This window comes from Coenobita brevimanus, chromosome 101 (genome assembly GCF_032717465.1).
Source record: "Coenobita brevimanus isolate Jiangsu-jjx chromosome 101, ASM3271746v2, whole genome shotgun sequence".
NCBI lineage: Eukaryota > Metazoa > Arthropoda > Malacostraca > Decapoda > Coenobitidae > Coenobita > Coenobita brevimanus.
The window spans coordinates 55,706,619-55,733,088 of record NC_137054.1 but is presented as its reverse complement, the minus strand read 5'-3'; the positions used below and the strand labels follow the sequence as shown (position 1 = coordinate 55,733,088).

Sequence of the window (26,470 nt, the reverse complement as noted above, 5' to 3'; positions counted from 1 at the left end):
ATTATACTTTTTAAACTTGCCGCCATTCTCGTGTCTGCTATTTTATTGCTTCTGCAGGCATGATATTAAAGTTTTGCTAGTGTATGATTTCACTGTATATTGTTTTCAATCAGAATGGTGGGTGAGATTCCATAATACAGGACAGAACTGTTAGATCAGATAATACAGGCAGAGGAACTAGTTTCTGTCGCGGGAGGAGGGACTGCGGATAAATCCCGCGTGAAGAGGGACGCCATTCTGATCTCTGCTTAGACGGAAGAGGAGAACAACGTTTCATTTGTACTTTTCAACGCCATGTCCTACGGTCGAGGCAATAATGAGTGTCGCATCTACGTTGGGAATCTTCCACCCGACATCAGGACCAAGGATATTGAAGATCTGTTCTATAAATTCGGGAAGATCGTGTTCATAGATCTCAAGAATCGCCGCGGACCCCCGTTTGCCTTCGTTGAATTTGAGGATCCAAGGTTAGTTTGTGGCGGAAATATTGTGATTGAGATTATAGCGACAAGGAATTGTAGACGTAGTGAACAGTGTGGAGTATATTAGGTTACATATTGGCATTGTGTTGCGTGGTGTGTGAGGGTGGTGGTGTATGGGAGTGGCGGGTGTGTTGGCCGGGGTGGGGCTGTGGTGGCGGGGTGGACGCACAGCCTCACAACACTGCTAAGATGAAGAGGCAGAGCTGCTCCACACCACTCAGCCAATGTTTTCACCTTAATTATTTGAAATGGATGATCTAAGGATCGTAAGCTAATTTACATCAGTGTATTTGTAAGGTGGCTGACATCTCCATCTTCAGGTTTTGACCCCAGTATGGGTAAAATAGGACAACGATTACACAGATTTGATCTGCATTTTTATAAACTTACATGGTGTTAATGTGGTAAAACTGGTATTATTTTACAAGTTGCCAAAATGCGGTTCAAGGATATTACCACCATAAACGCACAGTATGATAATTAACGAGGTAAGCATTCCACTGCAGCAGCATAGGTTAGGTTAGGTCTAGAAAAATGTGCTGCTCAACGTGGGGGGTGTATTGGCTATCAATCTATCCGTCTATCTATTGCCAGACGCCATAGTCCCATAATGGGTGGCCATTTGACTCGAGTTATTTGTTTCACAGGGAGGGGCACTATCCACCAACCCACTTGTTGACACGTAGGGGCACGTATGGTTTGGTTATATGGTTACCACCCAGTGTTGTAAATGGTTTCTTGGCTTACAGGAAACCATTTGGCTTGTCACTCAATGTAATGCCACCTGTAACGGAAAGAAAAGCAATAAGAAGTGACAGGAAAGCTGGGAGGAATAGGAAGAGAGGAGGGCAGGCACAGAAAAAGAATGATAAAAGGCTAAGGAAGAAGTAGGCAGCACTACATTGAGTGGATGATGGTCACCACCACCTACTAATTTGCTGTAAAACTACCAAACAGGCACAGCTGTTGCAACTGCCTTCTTACAGTGCTATGAATTTAAGGAAAGCAGCCTTATTACAGTGTTCAGCACAGTTATCTGCTTATTTCAGACTGCAAGAAGTGTAGAGAAAAAAATGTGTATTTGGGGGTAATTAAGGAAGCTGAGAGATTGCTCATGGCAGCAAAGTTACTGACAATCTTGCCAGTGGGACTTGTCAATGCATCAGTCATTCAAATCTATGGAAAATCTAACAGTCCAGCTTAACCTAACTTGCCTCAGCCTACAGCCCCCCACCTTCCCTGATTTGAAGCACCAAGGATTGCCACTTAACCAGGAGAGCCCATGAATACCTATCAGTCCAAACTCCAGTCAGAGTTGGAACTTACATAATCTATCCTAACTTAACTGAAATTATTCAGACTTAACATAGATCAAATATTTGAAATTATACCAAAAGTAAGATGTGCAGTTGGAGAGTTTGGCAGAAAGTTTGGTCAGTTTTCGGTAGTTCACGTCACTTGATTTCGAAAGAAAAAAGAAATAAAATCTGGTGGATTTTAGTGTGATTTGAATGAATTTGCATTTCAATTTTGTTGGAAATTGCTTGTTTTGGAGACAGACCTACCCAAGGCTATCTCCAGACCAAGAGTATTCCAGCAAAAAAAAAAAATCAAAAACAATCAGAAAATCACATTTCTAACCTTACATTTCCTACTCGTAAATGTTGTTGTCAGAGAACCCCTCAACCAGGACCATCATTACCAGGAAGAGGCCGTTGGTGATGCTGAATCCCCTGACAGTGGCATTTAAGGTAAGGTTAGGTTAGAAATATGATTTTCTGGTTGTTGTAGTGTCATTTGAGAGTGTTTTTCCTTCCTTTTTGTCGGAGTTCAATTGTTTTGAAGATAGCCCCGGGTAGGCCCGTCTCCAAAACGAGTGGTTTTCGACAAAAATGAATCTCAAATTCATTTAGATCACACTAAAATTGACAAAATTTTTTTTATTTTGTTTTGAGAAAGAGTGATGTGAACTACTGAAATGTTATTCGTTAAAAAATGAGCGATAGCCTCATATTCCATCAGGTTCACCCACAACAAAAGGAAGCCATCATGCTACTGACAGACATAAGGGATAGTTGAAATTTGAAGTTGTGCAAATGGTGTCAGTGATTTGCATGGCCCACCTTTTGGGTGATTTTAATGTTGGCTGCAAGGTCTGAGCATGCACAGTAATCATGTGACGTCACGTCTGGGAACTGCCTATGGCAGGGGGAAAGAGCTCCAAGTAGTTAGAAGTTGAGGGGAGATCCGAGGTAATTAACCCGCCGCATGCCAGTGCTGTTTTAAAACGGCCTGACATACCTTAATTCTGCTGCCAGTGCCGTTTTAAAATGGTTTAAAATAAAAAAATTCTCTGTGACCGCATTTTTCAAGATTCGCGGGTAAAAATTGGCAGGCATGTATGGCAACTGTTCCTCTACCATCCCTCAGGCTGTCAAGGCCATACAGTCAGTCACTCCCGCCCTCACACTCGCTCTGCCTCATTCTGCCTGTTTGCCTCACCCAGTGCTGTACATAGTGAATGTATTTTGTAAATATTTTCATGTAAGTGTAAGTTGTAAATATTTTCTTGTAACTGTAAGGACTGTATAGTGAAAAGTTGTACATACCTTCTTGTAAGTGCCAGGACTGTATGTAATAAAGTCATGTTGTACCCATCTTCAAGTAAGTGTAAGATAATGCTTTCACAGTGATAGATGCTGAAGTAATAAGTAATCAGAAAAGTGTACTGAACATTGCTATACCTTCCCAGCATAAAAACCTGAGTATACCTTACATAGAAAACGGCTTTCACGTACGTGGTGAGCGTGAGAGAGCGGCTATACCTGTACACGAGTATGCAGGACTCAATAAAACCCATTTCCGAGCCTCGGTGAGCATTTTAATGGCAAAATTTGTTGTTTCCACATCAAAATCTATCATTTTAGCCAAAAAAAAAAAAGGGGGGGGGCGAAAAATGGCCGGCACTGGGGTGACCCATAGGGCTAAAAATAGCCGGCATACAGCGGGTTACATACAGGATTTTCACTCTAAATATACATTTCCAAAAACAAGATTATAGTGGAATAGATTCAAAATGTGGTTGTGTCAGATTTCCTAGATCGAGTGATGGGAACTAACGAAAACTAACCTAAAGTTTTGCTCTTGGTTGTAACTTACTCTGGGTGATAGTATGTGTGATATAGCTAAACAGGTCATTAGTTATATATTGCAGTGATGCGAAATTTCCAGATACAGTATCCTGTTGGACTTGAAGTGTTCACAGGTTCCCTTGCTATTTTTTATAGATAAGCATATATAGTTTTTTTTTTAAGTAGTTTTTTTAAAATGTTCCTAAATAGGGACTTCCATTAATTTTTTTTTTTTTTTTTGCGAAGAAGAAGGAACCAAAGGCTGTGAGCCCGCAATTACTGTTCCTTCCAAGAGAAAAACAAAAAACAAGAAAGAGCCAAATTCAAGATCTGATCATTTCGAGATGCCTGGACACACTGTGTTTGAAAGACTGGAGATCATAGGAAGCAGGAAACACGGACAGAGGGAGACAGTTCCAGAGTTGACCTGTTGCATAAATGAAGGACTGGGAGTAATGGTTAACTCTTGCAGTAGAGAGTTGGACAGAAAAGGGATGAGAGTTTGCTGCTAGACGGGTGCTACGTGCCCGTCATAGAGGTGGAGGAATGCATGCAGATAGTTCAGGGGAGCAGTGACCATCAAAGTAGCGATAGAAAAGAGATAAAGATGCAACAGTGCGACGAAGAGACAGAGGTTGAAGGGAGTCAGTAAGAGGAGGAGAGTTAATGAGATGAAAAGCTTTTGACTCCATACTGTTGAGAAGAGCTGTATGTGGAGAGCTTCCCCACACATGAGGGTTGTACTCCACACAGGGGCGGATAAAACCCATGTATAGAGTCAACAATTGTGCTGGGATAAAGAAGGAACGGAGTCGGCTTGGCACACGTAATCTCTTGGATGCAGATTTTACAAAAGATGTTATGTGATCTTTCCAAGATGAAACCCGAAGCATGTTCAAGGATGATGCAGGATTAAGCTGAATATTATTAAACATTAGTGGGAATACCTGTGGAAGATTTTGTCGGGTTAATAGATGTAAAAACTGAATCTTTCATGCATTAAAAACAACAAGATTATTTTTACCCCAGTCAGAGATACGAGCCAAGTCAGACATTAGGTGTGCCATAGCATCATCTCCTGTTTGTTGAAGTAACTGCTGAGATGGACGTTGCGGGAACCGACTGGAAAGATGAAGGGTGGAGTCTTCAGCGTATGAATGGATAGAGTTAGATGTACAGTCACGTGTGCTAATTTCTGCTCAGGGGTTACCCCTTCCTTCCCCCCTCTACCCTGGACAGAGGGAAGGGGGGAATTGCGAACAAGTCTACCCCGCCTTCTGCCCTCAACTCCCCCTCCCTCCACCTCCAGCTGCCAGTTACTGATTAGACGCAAATTTTTTCATGTCCTGTAAACATGAGTAAACTGTCGTCGCACACGCTTTCAACGGCCAAGATTTGGACTATATTTTTAGAATAAATTATTACCGTATTGAACTGCATTCTCAAATTGAAAATATTCATCATCATTGTAATCCAGTGTCGTCCGCTGCACAATTCTGGGTTCCAGTGCTTACCTTTTCACTTTCCCCAGCTGTCTCTCTCTCTCTCTCTCTCTCTCTCTCTCTCTGAATTTACTTTTCCCACTCACTCTTTCTTTTTAAAATTATATAACTTTCTCTTTGCTTCTCCCCCCCTTCTCTCTCGTTCTTTGTCTTAAGTCTTCCCCGCCTCTCACCCCTTCCCTCCCCCCACCTTAGGCCTGATCAGCAGTCAGTTATACCGTCACCGCTCCTTCATATATCTTGTGCAGGCAACATTTATCACACACACTTAGGTCAGATGTATGGAAAGCTAATTTTTTTTTTATATATAATTGTATTTCACATTATGTGCCAAGTTCAAATAGAGAACACCAGACCAATATTCGTAATTTTTATTAGAGTGACCGTTCCACTTCACATAGCTGGGTAGCTGGGCTTATAAACTGCACACACACACACACACACACACACACACACACACACACACACGACTTAAATTTTGCACTGACAGCGTGGCGACTACAAATATAGTCATTCTAACAACTGGATCTGCTGGCTCCAAGCCTTCCCTGTCCCAGTCAAACTCCTCATTCAATAACCGGTTATTGAATGAGGAGTTTGACTTATTGAATGAGGAGTTTGACTGGGACAGGGAAGGCTTGGAGCCAGCAGATCCAGTTGTTAGAATGACTATATTTGTAGTCGCCATGCTGTCAGTGCAAAATTTATGTCGTGTGTGTGTGTGTGTGTGTGTGTGTGTGTGTGTGCAGTTTATAAGCCCAGCTACCCAGCTATGTGAAGTGGAACGGTCACTCTAATAAAAATTACGAATATTGGTCTGGTGTTCTCTATTTGAACTTGGCACATAATGAGAAATACAATTATATAAAAAAAAAAATTAGCTTTCCATACATCTGACCTAAGTGTGTGTGATAAATGTTGCCTGCACACGATATACGAAGGAACGGTGACAGCATAATTGACTGTTGATCAGGCCTAAGGTGGGGGGAGGGGAGGGGTGAGAGGCGGGGAAGACTTAAGACAAAGAACGAGAGAAGGGGGGGAGAAGCAAAGAGAAAGTTATATAATTTTAAAAAGAAAGAGTGAGTGGGAAAAGTAAATTCAGAGAGAGAGAGAGAGAGAGAGAGAGAGAGAGACAGCTGGGGAAAGTGAAAAGGTAAGCACTGGAACCCAGAATTGTGCAGCGGACGACACTGGATTACAATGATGATGAATATTTTCAATTTGAGAATGCAGTTCAATACGGTAATAATTTATTCTAAAAATATAGTCCAAATCTTGGCCGTTGAAAGCGTGTGCGACGACAGTTTACTCATGTTTACAGGACGTGAAAAAATTTGCGTCTAATCAGTAACTGGCAGCTGGAGGTGGAGGGTGGGGGAGTTGGGGGCAGAAGGCGGGATAGACTTGTTCGCGATTCCCCCGTTCCCTCTGTCCAGGGTAGAGGGGGGAAGGAAGGGATAACCCCTGAGCAGAAATTAGTACTCGTGACTGTACATCTTAGAATGTCATTGATGAATAAAAGGAAGAGAGTTGTTGATAGGACAGAGATCTGAGGAACACCACTGTTGATAGATCTACGAGAAGAACGATGGCCATCTACAACAGCGGCTATAGAAGGACAGAAAGGAAGCTAGAGATGAAGGCACAGATAGATGGATACAAGTTGATATACAAAGGCGAAAGAGTTTGTTTAGACAGGGTGTAAGTACAGAAGCACAGTTCTTGAGAACAACTGGAGGGACTCCGTCAGGCCTATATGCCTTATTAGTATTGAGGCCTGTGATGGCAGAAAATACATCAGCTGAAGAAATTTTAATGTCAGCAATGAGGAAGTCAGAGGGGGGAAGTGATGGAGGAACAGCACCGGAATTGTCTGAGGTGGAATTGGAGGAGAGTGTCTGAGCGAAGAGATCTGCTTTATCAGTTGAAGAAATAGCTACAGAGCCATCAGAGTAGAAAAGAGGAGGGAAGGATGATGAGGTAAAGTTGTTAGAAAGGTTTTTGGCAAGGTGCCGGAAGGAGCGAGAAGAATTCAAATTGGAGAGTTGAGAGCATTTAGTATGGATGAAATTATCTTTACCAGAGCGAAGAACAGACTTAGCACGATTCCGGGCAGAAACGTATAAAAGATGTGATTTGGGTAGGTTGGCTCCGGTACCTTTTATAGGCCCTCTCCTTGTTGCGGACAGCATTAGAACAAACGTGATTAAATCAAGGCTTTCTTGCATTAGTCAAAGGATATGAGAAAGAAATGTATGCTTCCATGCCTGAGAGAATAACCTACATAATGCGCAAGGCACACTCAGATGGCTCCCGGCCATGGAAGCAATACTCATTCCTGGGAAAATCAAAGAAGTACTGCCTGAGGGCCTCCCAATCCGCAGCTCCAAAGTGCCACAGACGACGTTTCTTTGGAGGCCACAGGCCATACCGGAGCAATAGGACAGGTTAAGGTGATAAGGTTGTGATTGGAGGAGCCCAATGGAGAGAGAAGAATTAACAGTGTAAGCAGAAGGATTGGTTGTAAGGAAGAGGTCAAGTATGTTGGAGCTCTCTCCAAGCCAGTCAGGGATACAGGTAGGGTGCTGTACAAGCTGCTGTAGGTCATAAAGGATAGAAAAGGTGTAGGCTTGTTCACCAGGTGGATCAGTGAAACGAGAGGAGAGCCAAAGGTGGAGGTGAACATTGAAATCTCCGAGAAAATGGTGATTTCAGAGCAGGAGAAATGGATAGAACGTATTCCATCGTAGAAGTAAAATAGTCAAAGAATTTTTGATAGTCATTTGAATTAGGGGATAAGTAAACATCGCAGACATATTTAGTCAGGGAACGACAGGAAAGCCGAAGCCAGAGTGTAGAGAATTCAGAAGAATTGAGTTCAGGAACACGAGAGCAAGATAAATCGTTGCCTGTATATACACAACGGCCACCTTTGACTTTGAAATGAGTTCAGAGAAAGTAGGAGGATACAGAAAAGGGTTTGCTGTCAGTTGCCTCAGACAGCTGAGTCTCAGTTAGAAAAAGAAGGTGAGGTTTAGAGAAGGAGAGGTGGTGCTCAACAGTGCAAGGTAGAGGAAAGGCTGCGAATGTTGCAGAAATGAAGAAGAAGGGAGTCAGACAGTGGTTCCAGGCAGCTCGAGTCGTCACCGGGAGAAGGGCAGAAGTTGGGGGCATTTATGGTCCCCCCCCCCCCCTGGAGACTCCGAGGCCATGTGTTGAGCTGCCATGATTTTTTTTTAAATTTTGGAAAAGGAAGTGTACTGTGTAATGTGCATGTAGTTTGGTGTTGACAGTTAGAGAAACTTGTATTGGAGAGCATGGTGGCCTACTCTCTGTGTTACTGAGACACTGAAAAAGTTCAGCAAAAGGGGATGGTCAGGATCTAGTCCCGAGGTCTGATGAAATGGGAGCTCCAGCTCTCCCTGTCACCAGCTTTCTATCCACCTTGGGAGTACTGCCCTGCTTGACTGGTGCTTCAGTCTACTCCTCAATGTGCTGTGCTTCATGCGTCTTATATTTTAGCTTTTATGAAATATGAAGTGCTTTAATCATCAAACATTTCGTTAACTTGTGTCTAATTTTTATGAATATCGTCTGATGTATGGTACTAACGGGATTCAGTATAAAAGATATGCTTTATGATCGCACCTACCTTTGCCATTGTATGGTTGTATGATGATTGCCGAACATGCCGTGATAAACAAACACTCAGTGCACGATGCTGTTTTGGCACAGTTTGCATGCTGTGAGGTAGGTTATGATTATTGGGGAGCAAATCCTCCAGTTAGGTTCCACTGCCTCCTGTTAGACATCCACTGCTATTTTTGGGTTTTAAATTGCATACATTTTGAGTTTGTTTGGTTTGCTAACATCATATCCAGTTGGCGGGATCAGCAGTAAACATGCTATCATGGGCATTCAGGCAACTTTCTGTAATATCACTAAGTAGGTATATTTTGTTTGTTCTCCAATATTTCTGTACCAAAAGTCAAATGTCAGTTACCTGAGATGTATCCCCCCCCAGACTTCTTATTGAGTATAACCTGCATCATAGTGTGGAAACTAAAATATCTGTCTGTCTATAGCCAGACGCCATAATCCCGTCAGGGTTGGCCGTTTGATGTTGAGGTAGTTGCTTTATGGGGAGGGGCACTAACCCTCCGTCTACCCACTTGTTGATGCGTAGGGAACACTCATGGTTTGGTCATGTGGTTACCACACAGCGTTGTATATGGTTTCCTGGCTTACCAGAAACCATTAGGCTTGTCACTCAGTGTAAAGGCATCTGAAAAGGAAAAAATAGCAATTAAAGTGACAGGAAAGATGGGAGAAATAGGAAGAGAGGAGGGCAGATGCAGAAAAAGAATGATGGTGAAAGGTGAAGGAAGAAGTAGGCAGCACTACCTGGTTCGTCAAGTGAGTGGAAGATTGTTGCCAAAGAGGACATTACAGTAATAGAAACTGGCTGTTTGATTGACTTTTCAAACTGAAGAGTTAAATATTTTCTTTTTCCCTTTTACAAACTTAGGTTATGTCAGATGTGAAGCGTATTGTATATTTTACTTTCAGTTCATGTTATGAACAATATTTCACAAGTGTGTAGTTTATATATGAAGTCTTTTCAGAAAGTATCTGACCTTAGGCTCTCAAAACAATAAATAGCTAACTTGATGAGCTAGGACACTAATCCCGCTAAAAGTAGGCTCCTTCTGATGACACACGTAGCCCAGTGTTCATTCCACTGCCTGAAACATTTTTTGAAGTCGGTTTTCAGTATCTCCTGCTGGTACTTTGTTGCATTCATCATGGTCTCTTCACCCGTCTCAAATCAGGAACCCTTCAGCGGAGTTTTGAGCATGGGGAGGAACCAAAAGTCACTCAGAGTCATGTTTGGTGATTAGGGAGCCTACCAGACCTGCAGTATATTGTGCTTGGCCAAAAATTCCCTGAATCAGTTGAGAAGAATGGGCAGGGGCATTGTCATGGTGCAGCTTCCAACTTGCCACTTACCAAAGGTCTGGTCTCTACTGTCGATCTGCGCCACAAAGACAGTGAATGACGTCAAGGTAGTAATGTTGTTGACAGTCGTAGCCTAATGGTGCATATTTGTGATCCACAACACCATGGTAGTTGAAAATGACTGTCAGCATGTGAGTGCATTTCTCCTTCCTGCAGACCTTTCTTGCCTTTTTTGGCCAAGGCAGTGCAGTGTGCTTCTGCCGGGATGACTGTTTTGTTTTCTGGGTCGTACTTGTACACCTAAGTCTCATCTTCAGTGATAAGATTTCAGAAAGTCTGGATCACGATTTGCACACTCCATCATGTCATGAGGAATGTTCATCCGAGAGAAGAAATCATGACAAATGCGACGAAGGACCTGCAGAAGATACCTATAACCGACTTTGAAAAATGTTTCAGGCAGCGGAAGGAACACTGGGCTGTGTGTGTCAAGTCAGAAGGGCCTAGTTTGAGGGTGGATTAGTGTCCTAGCTCAATAGGTTCCAGTTCACTATTTATTTTTTTTAGAGCCTAAGATTGGATACTTTCGGAACAGACCTCGTAAACCCAAGTGCATGTTGTTTTTTTTTAAATGAACTCAGCAGTGATGTTACTGTGGAAAATACATGTGATTGCCAAGCAGAGAGATAATCATTTATATAAAGGTTTCTTGTAAATCATGCCAAGCTAACCCCAGCCTAATTCATAATCTCTTGCTCCAGGAATGGATGGAGATTCAAGGTAAATTTAGGCCAAAAAGTGCATTGTAGACATGTAAGTTATGAATCAGAGAAGACAGCCTGGCACTGTCTGGGACTCTGCTTGCACATTTATGTAAACAATTTGTTATTTTCCACATGAGTAGCTACAGGCATGCTCACAGCACGAAGACAAACAGTAAAAGCCACAGATTCCATTAAAATCTTCATGTTCACCAACACCATACCATTTCTCTCAGAGGTGGAGTGAACAGCAGCCTTTGTTTTAGCATGCATTGTTGGTGTTGCGGGGAGTGGCAAGCGGTTTGAAGTTTTCAGTTTCCATACATGCTGTCAGTTAATGCAATAAAAAATTACTGTAATTCAGTCAGATAATTTGCTTTGTTGGATAGTGACAGAACAACACATACCAACTGATAAAGCCAAAGAAACAAGTTTACCCTATTTAGTGGACCACACACTCTTTCACTCATCATTCAAACGTGCTACGTCAGACATGTTCAGCCACATTTACCGACTTCATGTCTCCTGTTGGTCAGAATCAGTCCACCGATTATGACATTATACCATATGTCATCTAGGGTCATTTCTATTACCGTACTGTCACTTCACCTGGAAATAAAGGAGTTGCCAAACCCTTATCGTCATGTCTCTTGTAGCAAGCCACAGCTCGCAAATGCGAGTATTTTTTCCCTTCGACGAACAGATTTTACGTGCAAGTCGCTTTTTGGCGAGGAGAAAATGCATCCTCTTCAAAACCCAGTAAACAACAAAATAAGTAAATCTCAGTTAAATGAACAAAAAAGCACGTCTGATCAGTTATCAAGTCTCTTCTTGTCGCCATTGTGAATGTTTAAAACTTCATTATATGATTCTAATCATCACAATGTGTAAATAAACAAATATATTTGTTGCTCGTAAATTATTTCGGCTCGTAGTCAGTTTGGCTACTAAAAATTTATTTGGCTCGTAAATCTGAAACCTTAGGAGCCAAGTGGCTCACAACCATCGGCAGTTAGCAAGAGCCCTGCTTATCATACACTCCTCTGTACAAAATTTTTGAACCAACTAGATCTGCAGACAGCTCCATAGCCTCATCAGTCTCCATACTTACACACACACACACACACACACACACACACAACCATATATATCCACTTTCTTATTGGCCTACCATGCCTACTTCCACCTTCAAACTCACTCAGATATTCTGTTTCAGTCACAGCTCCCACTTGTTTTCTTCACTTAACCATGCTGTTGAAGCACACTGAACAGCTATGTTAGCACAAGTCATCTTCACCAAGATGTACTGAGTCTAAAAAAGATTGAACTCTGCATAGATAGTCTTTTCCACTCCTTCACTGTATAACAGATAGGCTGCATTACTGATAAAGAAAACAAACTCTACAGGCAAAGGGCCAGACGACATTAGCAGTCTTCATCTGAAACATTTAGGACCACATGATATCCAGCACTCAGACATTAATAACTTCATATACATGGTAGCATCCCCAACTTTGGAATCAAGGAACAATAATCACTGTGCTTAAATCAGGCAAAAACCTGCACACCCTTCTTCATTTGGACTTGTAAAACTACTTGGCACATCATCCAAGATATCTGAATGCCTGATCCTTAGTCACACCTCATATTCTTCATACTTCCTTGCAACACAGCCTTAAAACACTACACCAGCACCTCAACACTTGCAGGGGATATGTTCCTTAAATTCTCGGGAATGTAGACTTTTGCAAATAACCTGTTTGCTCTCCATGTCTTAGTTTCTTAGTTTGTCACACCGTAGACATTAGTTGCAAGTAGTATGTTGTCCTATACCCTGTTATGGTTATCAGATGACCTCCTACACAATGTCCAACCTTGCATTTGACTTCTTAAAAAAAAAAAAAAAAAGATTTAAAAAGTGAAATATTGTTTGTACCATCAGTTGAATGGTGGTAGGTTGGGGCACTGACCATCCACTCGCTTGATGTAGTGCTGCTTTCGGGTGGCTGCCCTTTCCTCTCATCTTTCTTTCCTTCCTTCCTCTTCTGCTTCTCTCTCCTTCATTCTTTCCTCTTCTGTCTCTCTCTCTCTCTCCTTCATTCTTTCCTCTTCCTTCTGTCTACGGGTGACTCTACACTGGGTGACTAGCCAAATGGTTTCCCGTACACCAGGAAACCATTTGCTACACTGGGTGGTAACCATATAACCAAATTTTGGCACCTGGTGGTTTACTGGGTAATTACAGCGCTGCAGTCGGATTGAGTTGGTTAAGGTTTATGTCCAAGGGGTGGTTTGGGTTTATTGCTCACGTAATGCCACTCAGGGATGAGTGAGGCTGGTCACTCGTCTGAAATGTCAGGACCAACTTGCCTAGCACCGTGCTTTTATACTCCTCGTGGGACAACATAGGATTGGATGATGAATGAATGAATGAATGATGAAATTATCACTGCCTTTTACATGACCATACTTTAGAGAGTTTGAGTATCAACATAGTTTTCATAAAAACTATAAACATGAATATTGATGTGTAATGTAGATCAGACTCAGAATCAACATTAAAACTCCTACTGCTTGTTCGAAGCTCAAATTGTCCAGCTGAAACAGTTTCGTAGTCAACACACTCCTCATATTATATGCATATCGAGAACTGTCTGTGGTAAAAGCTCATCCTGAAATATACGAATATTCCTACCGATCATTCCCTCTACAATGTTGTCATCATCTCTGTCAAACTGGTGATATACCATTCGCAGTTTCATAATCCATGCTACTACTTTCACATGTCGTTGGTGTGGTTAATATAGCAATACTATGGTATGATACATACTGTATATACAGTGTACTGTACTTTACATACGTTGTTAATGGGGTGTTGTATAAACTGGACTGTTAGGCTTGTATAGTTTGTCATCAACCCATTCTAAAATGCTTGCTAATGGTGGTTGTCATTGTATCATAACGTGTAAGAAAATCATAAGGTGGTAACCATGGATACAATAAGTGCCAAGCAGACAAATAGCAATTTGATTTCTCAGTTATCCAGTGGACAGTGCTTTGCTGTGTTGAAATCTTCCTTTGGGCATAATGTCCATAGCTATGAGTTATTCCATATACATGACATAAAGCTACGTGAGTTATAATTTATCTAGAGGAGAGAGAGTGTGAGTTGGGGGGGGGGGAATGGAGGGGCAGACAGATTGAAGAGGTGGAGGATAAGGTGTACCAACTCTTATTGTGTATTCACAGCTTCTGTGCCAGTAATACAGTAGAGTCTTCATACAACACGAGATAGGTTATGCAGAACCTCGTGCAAAATCGATTTCGCGCTAAAACGTGACATGTACTTACACGTAAAATAGGGGGTTAGGTTCTAGGAACCTTATTTTTTTGGTTGAAAATATTTTTAAAGATAGATTATTACAAATATGTCTGCCTTAAACACCAAAGACCGTGTGTTTACCTACGGCCTCACCAACTGGACATACCAATATGCTACTGTATTCTAACCTAACCTGTTAGTTTTGCCCCCTAATACTCTCCATAAAAATTTTAATCACCAAGGATTGCCACTAAGCCTCTGGAAAGTCCTCATTAGAAATCAAGCAAAAACTTGAGCTAAACATAAACAACACGTGAATAGTGGCCGCTCAGCATCACGCATATTTCGTCACAAATCACTTTCGGCAGTCATTAAAAAAATATAGTGTGAAACTTTTTGAAACCCATTAGTCATCAACAATAAAGGACAAAAAAAAACTATAAAGAAGTTGTCAGCATGGAGTGATTGCGTATCTCACTTCTCAGATACACACAAATACAGTAATTGTGAAAAACAAGTCAGCCAAGCAGAATAATTTGTATGACCATAATGCACAAGAACTGAACGCACATAATTATCTTGCCTAACCATTTATGTCAACACCTAGTGTCTTCACGTATCGTAAGATCTGAATTTACTTGACCAAAGACCGTCAGTTCATAACAAGATTGAGCATAGCCTTTTTTTTTTTCCACACGTTGCACTAAAGGCGAATACGTGAATTTCACAGCTGCTTCATTATTAACTTTTTTCCAACAAAGAAAATATCCATATTGTAAACATCCCGACTCAAAATGTCTGATTGTTTGCATTTAAGCTCAAACAATAAACACTACTTTGTCCAACATTTTTTACATTTTTCTCAACAATAAATGCTTTTCTTGTGTTCATAGCACTTTCAGGGTGCTTAAGCATATACAGTAGAACCTCTCTCATTCGGACTATATGGGGGGAAGGGTTGTCCGAATTAGCAGATTGTCCGGACCATCAGGGTAATCTCCAGTTCATACCAAACTCTATCTACATATGGTATGTTTGTTAATTATTAATATATGTGGCATATGTCAACCCTACGTAACTGCAAAAGATGAAAGGATACCAGTACTAAAATAACAAAACTAATCATGTACGATAGTTTTGTATTGCATAATTTACAGGTAAGGCCATGACAAGAAACTAGCCTACATTTTAAATTTAGTAAGTGACTAAGGCCCGTGTAGGCAAAAAAAAAAAAATTAATTAACTGTAATATTTGGAATAAAAATAAAGCTTATGTAGGCAAAAAATACATTGTCATCTTTGGCATATTGATAACACCCACTATGGGCAAGAAGCTAATGTTTGATGTACAAGTAAAGCACATTTAAGTACAAAAAATAACCTACAGTAATCATTAAACACTGCAGAATATTCTGACCCATTTTTGTGTAAGCAAACTCCTCCTTTTAACACCTTTATTCATTGCAGAAGCTACACTTGCATTAAGGGGCATGGTAAGGAGGATTAACTTTTGAAATACAGCGTAAAAATATAAATGGTTGGTGAACTAGTTGATGGAACGAATGCTAGCGTGTGTTTAAACAGGCGCCCATGTTGCGACCTAGCGTGATCCGAGACTAAACGAATGACGATCGCTTTCCGCGTCGATACTAAAAATGACTTTAGAATTTCTTTCAACATATTTTTCGAGCTTATTATTTTTAAATTTTGTCCGGATTAACAGAAATCCGGATTAAAGGGGTCTGGATTAAAGAGGTTCTACTGTACTTTGCAGCCACATGCTCGTAGTTCTGAGAGCAAACGAGGAGCAAGGAAAAATAGACTTCTCATCACAGCGACCATTCAATCAACACTGAGGTAGGCAGCAGGGCTGAGCAGGCTGTGGCAGGTGGTAGGGGGATCACATGGGTTGGTTCGGGTCGAGGAAGCCAATCAGTGACCGAGAAAAGCATAACACACGCATTGTATCTGGAAATCCAGTACCAAGACACCGATTTCCCACAGTTTCTCTCCTGCAATTGAGTGGTGTTTCCGTGCTATTATATAATTATGGGAGAAATTAAATGCTCGTGTTATTGTAAGATCGTTGTTTCGTTTGGTCTTAAATTGCGATTCTACTGTAGTTGCGAAGAGAATCGAAGCATGGGATGCTGATAATTATTTTAGTGGGTATACTGTACATACTATAATCGTACTTAACTAGTGTTGGCATCACCACAGATGTCACAAACTCAGCCATCACACAGAACTAGGGTACAGTAGTCAAAGCACTAGGGCATTGAGCACTGTGGGGCCACAAGGGAAGTCACAGCTCTACAGCAATGAGTGCCGCATGGGGGCCACAGGCTAAGTCACAGCACTGGGGGGTAGCCACCGCATGGGTCACAAATGCACAGGGCACAGATACAACCTCACTCTATGGTGTCCAGTGGAGAGAATGAGAAGGCAACGGTGGGTGTGGTGCGTCAGGTAGGCTATGCCTGACATCACGTGCTGGTTGGCTGGCATGTGTTGAGGGGTCTGCCTGTGCATCAGTTGGATCCTGTGTCTGAGGTGGATGATAAACAGTACCGCCGAAAAATGCATAGTACTGCTGAGTGCTTCCTTTTTCTGAGCCAGATATTCTTTTAATAGAGCCGAACAGAAAGCCCTGGATGTTGCAATATGCCAGATATTGTGATGACAGACGATTGACAGATTACTGGATACAGTCACTACTCGTTTTACGATGGAGTTAAGTCAGGTCATACCTTATCGGATACCGATTTTATCGTAAATCGGGAGATTGAAACACTTTATAAAAGGGGGGTTACGTCAGCCCAACTTCCCGAAGTCACCTAACCAAGACTGAACCATAAATGACAACCCACCTTCATTCCTTCCTGTGTTGGTCCAAGTTATCTCCATATGTTCTGCCCTTATGTGCACACAAGGGCAGAACATATTCGTGAATTTACCACATACGCGAAGGGTCTGGGAACGTAACCCTCGCCTGAATTAAGGGCTTACCTGTATATATATATATATATATATATACAGTAATCACTCTAATATCCGGACACCCAATAACCGAACATCCCCACTAACCGAACCTTATCGTCCTGGGATCAAACATTCCCAAAATGGTCCGAAAATCCAAAAAAATTGGAAAAAAAAACGATTTTTTGCCGTCCGTAATTTGAACTTGCCGCGCGCGCCGCGTGAGAGCATTGTTTTGGTTCGTCATTCCTCCGACGTCCGATAGAGCGCCGCTGCATCCTCCCCACTTCCCGCCTGTCTCTCACCGCGACTGGACCTGCGCTCTTCGTAATGGCTGCCCACGTGCTCGCTTTTGTGGTGGTGCCGTACTTGCTGCAAGGCCTCCTGCTGCTCTCTGCCCTACTCTTAGTGTGTGTGATGATGGCCCCGCCTCCTGAGAAAAGGAAGAGAGTGGTGTTGACTCTGGAGAAGAAACGGGAGATATTGGAGAAGGTTGATGCGGGTTGGTCTTCCTCTCGCATTCTCCGCGAGTTCAACCTGGCCCGGTCGACTTTGTTTGATATCAAGCGTTCCCGAGACAAGCTCATGCAGTACACGGCTGACTTCTCGTCGAGAAGCAAACGCAACGTGGAGAGGAAGGTTATGTTTACTCCCAAGTATGCAGAGATCGACCGCTCCACGTTGATTTGGTATCGACAGCAACGTGCAGCTGGTGTGATGGTACGTGGAACGGAGCTGAAGGCTGCTGCTGAGAAGTTTGCAAGGCTTCACGACGCCCTAGACTTCAAGGCATCCGAGGGTTGGCTCTTCGCGTTCAAGTTGCGACATGGCCTTACTAACCGTAAAGCACATGGCGAAGCATTGGACGCTAACGAGGATGGAGTGGACGAGTTTCGGCACAAGGTGAAAGGCTTGATCGACAGGGAGGGCCTCACTCTCGGTCAAGTCTATAACGCTGACGAAACTGGCCTATTCTATCGCTCGGTGCCAACGAACACTCTCGCCGATGAGACGGAGAAGCGTGTACCTGGCCGCAAGCTTTCTAAGGAACGGATATCTGCTTTGTGTTGTGCCAATGCTAACGGCATGCACCGGCTTAAGCCCGTTATTGTTGGCCGTGCAAAGCAGCCTCGGTGCCTTCGTGGGGTGATGGATGTCCTTCCTGTCGTATGGTACCATTCTTTGAAAGCATGGTTCACAGCTGTGATTTTCAAAGACTGGTTTCACCATCACTTCGTCAAGGAGGTCATACATTACCAGACGAAGACACTGGGAATTCCTCGCGACCAGGTAAAGGCTCTCCTTCTCCTCGACAATGCACCTGCCCACCCGTGCGACAAGGACTTGGTTGCTGAGAATGGCCGTATTAGGTGCATGTTTCTGCCACCTAATACGACTGCTCTCATTCAACCAATGGACCAAGGAGTGATCGTGGCAACAAAGCGCCTGTACCGTCGGAAGTTCCTGGACGAGGTGATGGTGGTTCTCGAGGACGAGGACGAGCGCAGGGAAGGACGTGACACTCGAGGCAAGCGGACTTTGGAAAACCTTCGCCGCTACAACATCAAGTCTGCGCTGTACAACTGGGCTAGTGCATGGAAGGAAGTCCCTGTGAAAACTCTTGAAAATGGTTGGTCTCGTCTGCTTCTCGGAACAGATGTGGAGTACGATTTCCTAGGGTTTGACGTGGATGACTTCCATGCACGGCTACGTACGCACGGCGACGATGTTGATGTGGACGATGTTCGTGAGTGGTTGGACGACGACGAGGGCGATCCTGGGTATCAGACGTTGTCTGATATCGAGATCGCGTCTTCGGTTGCTGGTGTCAGTCCCGAACTTGAAGATTCCGACGACGAAGGCGATGATGATGCAGACTCCGCCCAGCAGGACACTACTCCAGCCATCCCCAAGCTGAGCGCACTCCGGGAACATCTAGAGTTCGTCCTAGACTACCTGGAACACCCGGACTGCGACAGGGAGATGGAGCCCTTGGGACTCGTGGAGGAAGTGCGTGCTTTCCGGCAGCGCATCATCAATCGCCAGAATCGTCGGTCCTTGCGTCAGTCAACGATTGACAGTTTTTCAGGCCCGTGACCCCCGCTGTGCCAAGCCCTGGTCTCCACTCCGTTGCCTCCCCAAGACAGGCCCTCATGCTCCGAGCCACAGCCCAGCACATCAGCTACAGTGGAGTCACCGTCGACGTGAGTTTGCGGCTGTCTTCAGAGTCTTCTGTAGTCGGTACGCCATCACCACTACCCACCGATGCACCCCTTGGACGCCTGCCAGTGATACTCTCGGGCTCTGACAGTGAATAAACAGCAAGAACTTCTCCACTAGACCACACGGGAATTTTGAGTGTTGTGCAGTGAAAAAACGGTGTGTTGTGTTAAGGTTTTCAAGTTGGGAGAAAAGACTAAGTAAAAAGAAATTTAACGTAACTAACCTTCTTTGTTTTGGCTTTGGAAACTTAAAAACTTGGGAAAAGTTAATGTGCAACACTTAAATTTAATGGAACATTATTTGGACTAAAGTGAACACTGTGAAAAGAACGGACTTCTGTGTGTTAGTGACTAAGTTCAGTGCAAGACTTCAGGAAGAGTGTAGTGCAAGTGCTTCAGGAAATCGTTCTTACTGTCAGAGTCCGAGAGGAGGCGGTTATTCATCGAGGTGGCCAGGGACTTGCTGTAAGTAGCCAAAATGTTTCATGTTGTACTATTTTCCATACTATATTTACCAGAATGTTTCATATTGTATTTTTTCCCATACTATACTTACCAGAAAGTGTCATACTGTACTTCTTTCCATACTAAACTTACCTCATGCATGTGCAGTAGGAATGTGTTTTTCAGAGTTCGGTTAGGTTCGGTTAGGTTAGGTTCGGTTAGAGTCCATAAGTACCAGAATGTTTATTAATGTATGAACATACTTCTAAACCCACATTTTATGTGTCTATTGCATTTATTTCAGTCATTTATGTGCCTTATTGGTGTGATTTGGGTGTTAAATAGGTGCTATGCATGTCCGGAGGGAGTTGTATAGGTGTTTCTCTGTGTTAGGGTCCGTAAGTACAAGTCCATAAGCTGGGGCCCAATATCCGGACAAAACCAATATCCGAACCTACCGATGGCTCTATTGATCCGGATATTGGAGTGATTACTGTATATATATATATATATATATATATATATATATATATATATATATACAGGTAAGCCCTTAATTCACATGAGGGTTAGGTTCCCAGACCCTTCGCGTATGTGGTAAATTCATGAATATGTTCTGCCCTTGTGTGCACATAATTACGCATGTCTACTAAGTATATTACATCTGAATAATACTGTTTATGTACTATATACACCTTATAAACTAGCATAAAGTATGAAAAACAACAAAAATGAAAGAAATTTGACACTGAAACCTGACAAGCACAGGCGTAGGTGGAGACACTTTAGCAGTCTGGTGCACAAGCCCTCACTGCCTCCCATATGCTACATTCTGCCTTCTTCATTGTCCAAACAGTTGACTCATTCACCCCAAACATACGGTTCCGAGCCAGTTCATAGGCGTAGGTGGAGACACTTCAGCACAGTCTGGTGCACTAGCCCTCACTGCCTCCCGTATGCTACGTTCTGCCTTCTTTATTGTAAGAACAGTTGACTCACCCCAAACACACGGTTCCAAGACAATTCACCACAAAGTCAATTCACCGGCAGAACATGGACGATTTCCTGTCATTCTATAAATATACTTATTATTGATTAATTAATACTTTAATAACTAATTTTCTGAAGGATTTTATAACTCATATATGTAAAAAACTAGTGTACTGTACTTACTAAATAAACTGGTATGTAAATAAATGACGGGGAATCGTCTTGACGGAGAATTGTCGCCAACATTCCTCCCTTAAGTTTGTCCAACACTTTAACTTTCTCTGTCAGCAACATCACTTTACTAGTCCGTTTTGGTGTGTTACCACATGCATCACTAGCACTACGCTTATGCCCCATGTTGGCAGACAAGGCAAGCAATTACTGGAAGGCAGAAAAATAAGCCACAAATAACGATTCGCGAGTCAAGCATGGTTCGACCGTCGGATTCAAACTGACTGTGTGGTGCGTGGTAAACCGACCGCCCACACACACACACACACACACATATATGTATGCACACAGGCAGCAGGTAGGCATTTTTATATTTTATTTATTTCTCTTGTATATTAAAATTATTTATTTGAATACTATAATTTTATGTTTTAATTATTGTATGAAAAATTTGTGGATAACCGAAATCGCGTGAAAAAAGTTTGCGTGAATTAAGGGCTTACCTGTATATACTGTGTATACACACAATATACACATACACGTATACAGCAAATCCTCGTTTTTTTGCGGCATGGATGTTCCGCCAAAACCGCGAAAAACGTGAAACGTCGAATTGTGAAATTAAGAATCAGTGGGAAAAATAGAGGTATATAGTATATAGCAGTATTTATTCAGCTGACCACCACCCTGCCCTAAGCCTATGCACAGCCTTGAGCAGAATTTCAGTATCTTATCATGACCATTTGGATCTTGGCTGGTGTCATAAACTGTTTTTATCACAGCAGTTTAAATTATGCAAGATAGTATCAGAATTCTGAATTTTCTGTTGTTTAGGGAGAAATGAGAGATCTAGATGAGTGCTCAGTGCATGGAAAAAATTGTTGGTTAACATTTGCTTGTGAGTGTAGTAACAGGTGCTGCTAGCCTGCTGCTCCTTTCATCATCATGTGTACACAGCCACCCAGTACACTGCTTCACATACATATATATGTGTAACATCATCTTTTATGTCATGAGTCAGAACTTTAGTAAAATATGTCAATTTAGGTGTGTGTGTGTGTGTGTGATATGTTTATGTATGATGCCGGACTGGCTGGCTTCTGTCTCTAAGTGAATACGCAGACAGCAGCACCAATGACCACATATACAGTACACACACCTCCCATTACTGTGTAGAGAATACGCATACATTCCTGTTATTTTCGTAACATTATAGCAGTCTCACCGAACATTACACCCACTGCAGCACCAATGACCACACACACACACACACACACACACACACACACACACAATGAATGCATTGTTTGTAGGTAATGAGGTACTGGGGCCAAGTTGATCTTTATCACATGGAGGACACAATACAGTCTCCATTTAACATGAGATAGGATATGTAGAATGTCATGGTATATCAGGTTTGATGCATGCACCAGTGTGTTTACATACAATCTCACTGGCTGGACATGGCATCCTAACCTAGCTGAGAAGCTTTGCTGCACACACTTCCAATAATTTTAATCACTTAGGATTGCCTCTAAGCCTAATCTTGAAAACTCTGATACTGTACAATATACCAGTTAGGCAAAAACTTCTTATCAGCCATTAAAAGATCATTCCCCAGTGTCATATTTCACCATGAATTACTTTTAGTGCATGTAGTAATAAACTAATTGCACAAAGTGAAACATTTTTTTTTTACATATCATTTGTTATAAACAGTAAAGGTAAAATACAATGAAATCGACAGCATGGAGTGACTGCACACAACTTATGGCTATGTTAAACATGGGTCCAGTATTCGTGAATAATGAAAAAGTCAACCAAGCAGCATAAATTTGTGTGAAAATATTAACTTGCACTGAACTTGCTTAACCATCTTATTTAACTTCTTACATCCAGACGTAAATTCTTCACATATTGTATGAACTGAATTTACGTACTCGTGAGTCCGACTCGTAACGAAAGTCGGTCACTAATCGCTGTTCATACTCATTGCACCAAGTATGAAAACTCATGAATTTTTCTGTTCTCTCGTCATAAGCCATATGAGTTTCTGTCACATTCCAGCATAGACCAAATGCACGTCATGAACATACCCAACTCATTTTTTCTCATTGTTTGAATGCTACTCTGGTTCACATTAATCTCCCATACCATGCACTAGTTGATCTTTTTTGGGGGGAGGGGGTGGGGGTGGGAAGGATGCTTTTCTTGTGTTGTTAGCAATTTCATTCATTCATTCATTCATTATCTAATCCTGTGTTGCCCCATGAGGAACATAGGAGTCTGGGGCTAGGCAAGTTAGGCAAGTTGGTCCTGACATTAAAGATAAGATTGACTAGCCTCACTTATCTCTAAGTGGCATTACATGAGCAGTAAACCCCAACCACCCCTTGTATATAAGCCTGCACTGGCTCAATCCAACTGGAGCACCTTAATTTCCCACTGAAGTTCCAGGTTCCATAATTTGTTTATATGGTTACCACCCAGTGTAGTAAATGGTTTCCTGGTATACTGGAAACCATTTGACTTGTCATTCAGTGTAGAGTCATCTGCAAACAAGAGGAGGAAAGAATGACAACAGGAAGGAGGCAAAGAAGGAAGGGAGAGAGGAAAGGACAGTAACCCGAGAGCAGCACAACATTGAGTGAGTGGATGGTGAGCGCCCCACCAATGCTTTCACTACAAGGAAAAGCACTTGTTGGGCTCTGTAACTGAGTTATTTTTGAACTAAATGGTTAAAGTTCTTTGGAAAAATGAGGAGCATGAAAAAATTCTTCCATACACAACAACAGCTAACACAGCAACGAGGCTGAGACCGGGAGGTACAGTATGTGCATCACTTTGGTGGACTTGGGTCATGAAATTCTGTCAGCAGCCGACAAAAAGACAGTGCACAGATTATAAACATTGTTGCTATGTTTCTGAATAGCTGATACATAAACACACCCACTTTGTTTCTCCCACACAGTTGTGCAATATTATTGTGTTATTAATTGTGGTAGGTGGGGGTGCTCACCATCCACTCACTCAATGTAGTGCTGTCCTTGGGTGTTCTCTCTTTCCTCTCTTCCATCCTTCTTTCCTTCCATCCTCTTTTGTCTTTCTTTCCTTCATTCTTTCCTCATCCTTCTGCCTACTGGTGACTTTACACTCCCTCTTCCTTCTTTCCTTCATTCTTTCCTCTTCCTTCTTTCCTTCATTCTTTCCTCTTCCTTCTCCCTGTGGGTGACTCTACACTGAGTGACAAGCCAAATGGTTTCCTGTACACCAGGAAACCATTTACTACGGTGGGTGGTAACCATATACACTAACCAAATTTGGGGGCCTGATGGTTGAGTAATTACGGTGCTTCAGTTGGATTGAGCCGGTGAGGGATTATATCCAAGGGTTGGTTGGAGTTTATTGCTCACATAACGCCACTCAGGAATGAGCGAAGCTTGTCACTCATCTTAAATGTCAGGTAACAAATTGCGTAGCCCCGGGCTTCTATGCTTCTTATGGGGCAATGTAAGATTGGATAATGAATGAATGAATGAAATACGAAAAGGAGAAATTAAATGCTCTTATTATTGTAATACTGTATTGGTATCTCCCTGTTGTAAATCACAACTGTACTTCATCATTCTTGACTGTATGAGGGAAAATAACATTGGAACAGTATGATGCAGATGAAAATCCAAAATTAATTTTAACCATTCAAACTATACATTAATTTAGTACAAACTCTCATGGCTTCTGCCTCAAGTTAAATTGATGTTTTGTGTATACCCTTAAGACTCTAACATCACACTTAGTGATGTACCTGTGCTACATACCCCCTCCACAAAGATCCTTGGAGTGACATGACAGACTCACTGTCAAGAACCATGTACAAGACATCAAGAGGCAGTGCACCCCAAGACTCAGTGCACTCAGATGGTGGTGGGGGGGGGGGACACTTTCCTTACTCTGCAAACAGTACATTAGATCAGTGATGTACTGTACCTCTCCAGCATGCACATTCATCCTGTCTAATAACTAACAAAACAACTTGCAAATCATAAAGAACACCACCATATGCATAACTACTATGCCCAAATCAACTCCCACAACTCATTTACACCCTAAAATTAAAGTCCTCCCTGTCAGAGACTACCTTGATATGAGCGGCACACAATTCTGTGCAGCAGCCTTTGCCAGTACACAACACCTCTGTCATTACATGACACACGCACATAGGCATATACTTTAAACAACCACATAAACGTTATCAAACCCTCTACAATAATATCACCTTTCCAGATGCTTCAACACTATCAGTGAAGAAACTCCTACGTATCACATATTGGGCAATAAACGGCTTGAGCATAAAACAGTACCACAAGCCCCCCCCCCCCCACATCCACCCATTGGAGGTGTCCTTATGAAGAGGTGATAAAAGTTTGCCTAGCAGCTTTGAAGAGGACTTTACTCACCCTTCCTCAGCTGCTAGCTTAGATTTGGGGTGGGTGAAATCACAGGTGACATGTACCCAGCTTGTAGAATAGGCCCACAGAGTGTAATATGCCACTCTAACACAGACATAACATCAGTGGTGTAGGGAGACTGGGACAATCCCATGGCACTTCACAGCACATGCCACACTAACACAGACACAACATCAGTGGTGTAGGGAGCCTGTGGGACAACCGTGTAGGAGTGTTCACTTACCTGCTGTTGACAGGACGTCTCAGTCAAACAGACCAAGGTTGAGGAACAACAACAAGGATACAGTACTTATGTGTACTAACAGAGCTAAATACCACTGTAAATGTGTGGCAATGAATATATACAGTTACACGATTCTTTAACCAGCAAGCCAAAACTGGATCTCTCTGAAAACAGGCCATTTTCTCCAGGTAAACAACAAAAACATAAATTTGAAGGAAAAATTGAAGATTCCATGATTTTCATAGTTTGTATATTTGTGGCATTTTGTTTTCAGGGCACTCTGGTGTTTCCCGCCCAGTTCACACAGTAACTGGGTGGCTTCTTTTTTCCCTCCCACTCAGCCACTCCCTCAGTCATACCCTCCCACCAGTGGCGTAGCGTGGGTGGGGCCACGGGCAGTTGCCCCGGGTCCAAAATTCTTGGGTGCAAAATTATAAAAAAAAACAAATAGTGATAATAAATAAAAATAGCACGCCCTCCCCCTCATACAGAAAATCTCCCAATATTTGAACATTCTACACAGTTTTTCAACATCATGGGGCAAATAAACATTGTCACGTAACATTTACATAATTTTCCTCTCTAATTACAGCCATACTGTCCTTCATGTAATCCTTATCGGTGAATTACGTAATGCCTGTTAATAGCATGATTTCCCGTTTGAAGATAACGGTACTGTAATGTGCCATAACATGCGTAAAAAATCATAATTAAAATAATAATTTCACTTGAGTTGTGAGGATGCCTAGGTAGCCTTGCTCCTCCTCCTCTACCTGCCTTGTCTCCGTGATGTGCGACACTGATACGTTGCG

General features: G+C 42.3%; 1 protein-coding gene across 2 annotated transcripts in view; it reads left to right on the top strand.

The window, feature by feature from the left end:
• The first annotated feature begins 220 nt into the window (after positions 1 to 220).
• Positions 221 to 26,470, top strand: part of SF2 (splicing factor 2) — a 114,412-nt gene continuing 88,162 nt past the window's right edge. For both annotated transcript variants that reach the window (XR_013899993.1, XM_080284525.1), the window contains exon 1: positions 221 to 467. Coding sequence is in view for 1 of the 2 variants with exons in the window: in XM_080284525.1 (XP_080140651.1) it covers positions 295 to 467 (173 nt within the window). In the remaining variant the exon portion in view is untranslated. The remainder of the gene's footprint in view (positions 468 to 26,470) is intronic.